At 36.4% G+C, this 7,888-nt stretch overlaps 2 protein-coding genes across 3 annotated transcripts in view; one reads left to right on the plus strand and one right to left on the minus strand.

Moving 5' to 3' along the window:
• smim18 (small integral membrane protein 18) overlaps window positions 1–3,307 on the plus strand; it is a 5,624-nt gene extending 2,317 nt beyond the window's left edge. Inside the window, exons 1-2 of one of the 2 annotated variants that reach the window (XM_024289768.2) lie at window positions 858–1,027; window positions 2,597–3,307. In XM_024289768.2, coding sequence (XP_024145536.1) covers window positions 2,606–2,917 — 312 coding nt within the window. In that variant the 5' untranslated portion in view covers window positions 858–1,027; window positions 2,597–2,605 and the 3' untranslated portion in view covers window positions 2,918–3,307. Of the gene's footprint in view, window positions 1–857; window positions 1,028–2,596 lie in introns of those variants that run through there. The other variant, XM_024289769.2, reaches the window with a different exon arrangement.
• The window catches only part of gtf2e2 (general transcription factor IIE, polypeptide 2, beta), a gene marked incomplete in the record, with an annotated part of 12,832 nt that extends 6,957 nt beyond the window's left edge, over window positions 1–5,875 (minus strand). The window contains 2 exon segments of the mRNA XM_024289765.2: window positions 4,963–5,127; window positions 5,655–5,875. Of these exon segments, the coding sequence (XP_024145533.1) occupies window positions 4,963–5,122 (160 nt within the window).
• Between the last annotated feature and the right edge of the window lie 2,013 nt (window positions 5,876–7,888).

Here is a 7,888-nt window from a genome sequence, read left to right on the forward strand (position 1 = left end):
AGACACCATCCTCACTACTTTACTTTCGTTGGCTAAACGTCGGATATGACGTCACAGATTTCAGGAAGTGAAAGTAGAATCAAAAGGAACATTTCATGACATCTATTTATAAATCCACTGTGTTCTGATGATGAAAATGAGGATTGTTTATTAAAAAATATGTTTATTTCGTAAAAATTGTTCCACCGCAATGCATTATGGTCTATATCCGCTATTGTAGTGAGCATGATGCATGCTAGCTTTTCGCAAAGACTTTTTAGAAATTTCTAGTGCACTCGACTTTGGAATAGTCGATTTGGACAGCACTAGAAAATGGCAAAGGAATTTAGACATAGTCTATTTATTTACAGGCTAATGCATCAAAATGGAGTGGAGCTTGTGGCTCGCCCACATTTTTTCTACATCACAAATACAATTATTTTCAATCAGCGTATTTTCTTTTACTTCTGATTCGCTACAATGTGAATAAAGGAATACTCAATAAGGCAATTTTAAAACTAAATTTTCAAAATAAAAGTCCTCTGTCAACAGCAAAATTCCACAAGAACATGTTTAAAACTTCAAAAGCACATTTTTTTATTGCAGTAGGTCTTAAAAAAAGGGTTCTCTTTTATTTTTTTACATTTCAAAAAAGCATTTATTTGCTTTTATTTTACCATTTTAATCCATTGCTCTGATATGACATGAATATTAGCCAGATCTGTTTCTTAAAAACTGAACGACTCATGAATGATTCAGGCTGTGAGCAGGAGCCTCTGCAGCTTTAAGCTGCTCAGGAGGCGGGACGCTACGACGATGACAAGTCAGCTAACAAATGGAGATGAGGCGGAGGTAAAGAAGAGGTGGCGGGGGTGTTCAGCTGCAAGGAGTGGCGTAAGAGGAGGAGGAGTGCATGGGGACGACTGAGAGCGCATGACTGAACCCAAGACGAGTGCAAGCTGAGAAGAGGGGAATACCGACAGACAGGTAGAGCAGAGAAAAGAGGAGAGCATCTTCTGTCTTACATCTGGAAGGCAGAGCCACACAGGTGAGTCTGCATTTTTCTGTGTAAAGGATTCAGTCATTTGCACTCTTTTTGATTGGCATCACCTTATAAAATGAATGTAAGCCAAAAAAAAATGTGTCTGACCAAGCTTTTTATTTATTTGAAATTAGCCGTTTTAAAAGCTACTTATGTGCACATTAATGATAAAAAAAACCCTCAATCTTCTAATGGAAGGCCAGGATTTCTCATGGGCACGCTTGATTAAATAAACATGGATCTGTCTGCGCTCCTCCGGTTTCAGGGACCATTGCTCTCGCGTCCGTTTTCGCCTCTCGTACCTGTGACAGCTGAAACCCACAGAAGGTGAACGAACAAACCGCACAAATCGGTGGAGACGGAGAGCAGTGAGGAACCACAAATGTGTGTTGAGGAAAAGCTCCAACAACGCCCACAGAGCCTGGCTGGGGTGGGGTTCGCTTAGGGGGGGAGGTAACAGATGCTACGCCGTCACGGTTTTTTATGCGTCTCCCCGGGAAAGATCAAGGATAAGCCGAGAAACCATTGGTGAGGGGAGATGGACAGAAAGAGGAAGGGAGGGAGGAGGCTGGCCACGGTGCATTTATTAAGAGGTTGTTGTCATAGCGATGAGTGAGGATGAAGCTGTTAGTGCTTGATTAACAGGGAGAGGATGCTCTGCATGCAGTAGTTAGAGACAAGAGGCGCAACCACAAATCAATTCAAAACTTTGATCGGATTTTGATTTGTGTTTAATTTCAACATTTGATAACGACCACAATGAATTCTCCACTAAAACTATAAAAAAAAAAACCTAAAGCTTATTCATTTGAATAAATGAAAAAGCTAAAGCTCTCCAAAGCCCCATGAAAATAATAGAAGCAATACGAAAACCAATTGCTTTTTAAAAAATATACTATCATTTTTAGTTTAGGAATCCTCAAAAAATAAGCATAAATCAAATGCAAAAGTTCTAAAGCAACAGCAAAGATGACCTCAATAAAAAAAAATCTTCTACAAATTAAAAAATATGAAAGTCAACAAATCTTCCCTTAAAATAATTGAAAAAATTTCAAATATATAAGGTAACGCTCAAATTAAAGAAAAAGGGACCTGAAATGCAAGATAAAAATAGTCTCAGATCAAAAGTGTCTTTTTGGTGTTTTTAACGTGTTCCTGTGGAATTTTTCCGTGGTGGAGGACATATATAAGGGAAATTAAGCTTAAAATTCAATCTGAGTATTTCTTTGATCAAGTTTTTGGGAATCAGGAGCGAAGAAAAAATGCCTTTAAAGATAAAGTGGATGCATTTTTGGGAACTGTACACATATTTTATTTTTGGGATTTGGCAGCTTAATTTAAAAATAAAAATGCTGTCAAGTTTTCAGCTCCAACAGTTGTCAGACTATGTTTTTGCACCTATTGCTCAATCTAAATAAACCTATACTTGTCAAGAATAATTTCTATAAAATAAGTTGTTTTGGGGAAATACTCCAGGAGTTTTGCACACCTGCCAACTATTTTTTTTTAATCTTCTGCTTTGTAAAACTGCTACAGATCTTGATGCTGTTTTTTTCTTTTTTTCTACACTTTCAGCCACGGATCATGGCGAATGCCACAGCCACCGTACGCCCTCTGCTACCCGATGCCATCCCCATTTCCCACGTTTCCCTGCAGGTTCAGGAAGTCTACCCCTTCCACGACGGCTGGAACGTGGCCTGCTTCGTCATCCTGCTGCTCTTCATCCTCACCGTTCTGTCCCTGGCCGCTTTGGCCGTTCTCTACGAGTTACTGGACTGTGGCTGCTGCGCCAAAGGGAAAACACGCCATCAGCGGCAGCAGGAAAGGTCGGGAAGCTGCAGCAACCTCATGATGGGAGTATGCAAGGAGGTGGAGAGCCACACGGAGGTGGTATAGCAGCAACAAGGACAAAGAAAAATGGAAGAATTTGGGGGGTTGTGATGCCAAATTTATTACCAAAAACCCCCTGTTATTATAGACAATGTGTCTGTTTGCATGTGTCCAGTTTGGAGGGAAAGATAAAAATAAATTGATGTTCAAGAGTTTTCTGTAAATAAAAACATCTGAATAGTAAGACCTTTAAGTAAAACTTATGTCGTATTTTTTTTATAGTGGTTATTTTTTTCCTGCTGTTTTCTTTCTATGGATTGTTCACCAACAATTTCTTTACCCCTGCATCCTTATTCTGGCAAGCTTGGTAACCTCACGGTCATGAATTAGTGTTGTACCACAGCTTTTCATTTTGTTACCAAAACCCAAATAAAAGTCTACAGAAATCTGATGGTATTCCTTTGAGGTGGGTGTTAATGCAAGATGTGTGTAAAAACTGTGATTTTTTTATTAGTGGCTGCCAGTCAAATCGTATTACCAAGTAGAAAATTGTAAATATATCAACATTTTTAACAGTTGAGGAACATATTCAACTAAAAGCCGCTAAAGTATTATAAAATTTAGAAATAAATGGCCATCAGTCAATGTGATATTTAGGTGTTTTCATGTAGACACAAAAAGGGTAATAAATACACAAAAGCAAATCAACAAAAACACACAAAAAAGAGGCTGTTTGAAGAGTTTGAATTTTCCTGGCATTTTTTTCTCCTTCAACATAAAAAACATAGACATATATAGTATTTTATAATTCATATAAACCAATCCTTTTATCCACACAATTATTTTGGGCTTTATTATATTTAGTTATGTTTAACACTAACAATAAAAATGTCTGAAGTGTTTTTTTGCTCTGTGAACACCTTTAAAAAAGACATTTAGAAAATTAAAAAAAATATTCAATTTTCATTAATATTCAAATATCGGACTCAGAATTGAGTAACAATAATATGACAGATGAACAGGTATTGATTTGTCACCTAAGCAGTGTCTCATACGTCCATTTAAAAAAAAGGAAATGTCATTTAAACAAGCATTTTATACACCAAATAAGAGAAAGAAGTTTTTATTTCTTTTCAAAAAGAAGCTTCTTTTGGCTAAAATTCCCACTCCGATCATCTTTTTATCTCAGCAAAAGCGTCCCGAGTGCTTTTTTTTATTATTATGATGATTCAGTTTTTAGCCATAATGAAAAAACCCTGTCATTTTCTAGGACATAGTTTCTGCAGAGCGGCCGTAGTTTTTTAGAAATTAATTGGCACCGTTAGGAGCAACTCCGCCCCCCATCCCTTACCCATCACTGAGCTGTCTGTTTACACACTGTACCACTAGCTAACAGCCTTTAACACCCATAACCAAAAATTACTGGTGCAATAAAAATGGCAAACAATATTGGAGCAAGTCAAATTATTTTAGCTACCAAAAATCATATTTTTGGCGTTTTTAACATTTTCCTGAGGTTTTTTCGATGATGAAGAACATATTCAAAAGAAAAAGAATCAATCTAAAAAAATTTGTTTTTCTTTATTCAAGATGTTGAGAATCAGGAACAGACACTCAAATGTTGAAAAAAAACTTGTGTGACATAGAAGTTACAACGGCAAACCCCAGGCTCCCTACTGAGGTTTATTCCAATGCATCCACTTGCAGACAAATAGATCTTTGTTTTTCTTGTCCGAGCGGCCATCAGGTTTAAAATTGTTCAGCTGGATAGCTCTGATATATCTTGTCACTTTTGTTGCACTGGTAATGTTGGGTTGGGGTTATGAAGGGCTTTAAGCTAGCGTGAGAGCACGCAGATGGATGATAGGAAGGGAGAGCGGGCTTACTCTGTGCCAACAGTCCTGCCCACAACCCAGAGGCACATTTCTAATGAACTAATGCTGCTCTGCTGAAACTAGGTCCCAAAAAAACGACACAGTTTTTAAAATATTTCAGAAAAATACCATAATAATAATTGAAATAGCACTGGGAAAGCTTTTACGATAGATCAAAAGATGATTGGAGAGGGACTTTGAATGAAGCTCAGCGTCCACATGCAAAGCTTCACTTACCAGTGCCGTGTTTGGAGCCAGAAGAGCCCTCCTTGTCTAATTTGGGCTTCTTCTTTTTGTGGGATCCAGACTCTGATGCAGCTGGTCTCTTCTCAACAGCCGGAGTGGAGAGAGCTCTCTTCTTGAACAGCTCCCTCTCGCGAAGCAGAGCTGGATCCATCCAGGCTGATGGACACAAGCATGTAAACACAGAAAAGTTAGTATAAAATACAATTCTATAAAGCTCCAAACACTTCAGTAGTACAAAATGTTATGAGTTACTAGATCTGATGTTCATCAAGCCTAAAATTCAAACGTATAAACATAACTAAAAAACTGACAGCAGGATTATGTTCTTCAGAACTATGGGGCAAAAACATGTTTTGGCGTCCACTGATTGTGTCTTGCACCCAAGACAATGACCTAATACACGGAAAGTGGACCTAAAAACATCATTTTGGCACACATGGAGCCCATACAGAGCGGCTAAAGCTTAACTGGTTCGCAGCTCGTCCGATTAGCTTCTTGAATTTATCTAAAACCCCTCCCCATAGCTGGCAAATCTCCTCAGAATTAACTCTTTTATAGTCCAGATGCCCTAAAGAACTGAATCATGTGATATCATGACCAAAATACCTATCAATATTCACACAATGTCTAACACCCACTATGATGCTAACCGAGTGTTAGCATGTCAATGTTTTCAACGTTACCTGCTTCCGAGTTCTTCCTCTTTCCAGAAAGTGACTCTTGATATACTAACTTATAAACTAACGTGTAATACCGAAATAAATTCGTAAACTTTCTAGGCTGCCCAAGTAAAGTTTACTTTCTAATTTTAAAAAGTGTTTTATCCATGTAACAACTCTTTCGCCCAGTGATCGAGTTGTCCGTTATCGCACTGTATTCCTTACATGACGTCATGTGTGTACAAAAAACTCGCATGTGTATAGCTCAACATCGCCACCTATTGGTCTGGAGGATACATTACAACCTCCTTTAAGCATTGTAGCAGTTTTTGGTCTGGGATTCAGAAACAAACCTATATATCATAAGGATATATTTAATATATTATGTATATATTTATATATTTTTTTAATGGTCTATCTTAACGTGTTTTGCTTATCTTTCACAATTTTCCATTAGATAACTTATTTGTACTGAACAGCACATTTGTCGCTCCTAACATTTCTGCTCATGTCCTGAAAATTATTCAATGGTTATCATTACTGACAGATTACTAAGTTTTACTTCCAACATAAAACTATATATTTTGTTTTGCATTTGGGTGCAATCACCATTTTTAATACAAACATAATCTTTACATATTCATCTTTAAATATTGTGTCAGTTTTCTAGCCAAATTGTGCGCATTGACCAATTAAATAAATCTTTTCCTAAAGATAAAACAGTTTTAAGAAATTTCATTAAAATCTTAGCAATCTTTATAATAATATTTACTACTATTTAATATTTACTTAGGGCAATGGAACACAAAATTATAAAAATTGTTCTTTTTCAGTGTTTCAATGTGTTTGCCCTATTTGACCTCAAGTTCCCTGAATTTCACAAAATCTCAAACACGATTCATGAAGCTCTTTAGAAATTACCCATCATTCCCTAATTATTTTATAGTGCAAGGATGAGAAGGTGAGCTATAGTCTGTTTATTATACGGAATTGTGATTTTTTTTATTGAGACTATATATGGAAACACAAAAAATACACAATCTGTGTGTTTAAAAGCACACTGAAGTCTAATTAAGTTTATTTTAGAAATCTCAGGGTTTACAATTATATTTATCTGGTTCAATTTTAGTTGGAATGATCACAGGGATAACTCATTCAGCCTTTTAAAGCCCACTTTAGTAGTAAAGTACATAACTACTGGCTGCATCTTTTGCTGTGCTGAGTGTAATGAATATTTTCCCATCCTTTTTTCTCCCTTTCCGCTCCCCGTTTGGTTAATGTCACTGCGTATCATCTCAGACACTCCTCATCCATGAGTGGGAATGGGTTATCTCCGGAGGAAAAATAGCTCAACATCACCACTTAGTGGTTCATTAATTTTTCTGCCTCACTTGTGCACATTTCTCTCAACAGACTTGCTCTGTGGAAATGACACTAAAGCAAATCTTTGCACACAGTAACTTTAATATGTTTGCCTTAAAAAAAAAAAAGTTCATTTTTCTATGCCTGGTGAGTCAACAACAAAAGATTGGATGTTAGCATTTTGCTGTTTATTTGCAAAACTGAGTAAATAAAACTTTATGAAAATAATATTTCCTCCACTACCACCATAAGAAAAACATTTTTATTCAAGATGCCAAAGATGGGTGAAATAAACATGTTTCCCACTAATTTTATCAGGTTGTTTTGGTGGAAGATTTTTGAATGAGGGTATGCAATTCCAACTATCACCTGTAGGGGTGCTAACGCACCAAGACACATAATACCTGTTCAAAACCAACAAAACACATTTTTTTGTTTTGGACTAAAAGCTATTAGTATCAGGTCAGTTCAGCAACTTATCACTAGATTACTTCAGAAAAATGCGACATAATCTTTTTATTTCAATGTAAATAATCCAATTTAAACAGCAGAATAATCTCAGAATAAAGTACAATATTCCCACCTAGGGACTGGAGATCCGCAAGTACGTGAAACCGCGAATAAAGAAACGCAAATACGCGGGAGAACACTGTATCTATTTAAGTGTACCAGTACTACAAATAGGATTAGTCTGTACTCAAATTTAGTCAGTATACTTAAAGTCTACTTTTTATATACATTGTAAACTTAACATTTTTCAATTTAGTCTGAAAAGTATTCAGTTAGTGTACTTCCTATACTACACATACACGGTCTATAATTTACTTTGCTATCCTTATACTGAAGTATACTTAATGAAATAAACTTCAAGTGTGCTACTTTTTTTTTTTTTTTTT

This window comes from Oryzias melastigma, linkage group LG1 (assembly GCF_002922805.2).
Source record: "Oryzias melastigma strain HK-1 linkage group LG1, ASM292280v2, whole genome shotgun sequence".
In the NCBI taxonomy this organism is placed as follows: Eukaryota; Metazoa; Chordata; class Actinopteri; order Beloniformes; family Adrianichthyidae; genus Oryzias; species Oryzias melastigma.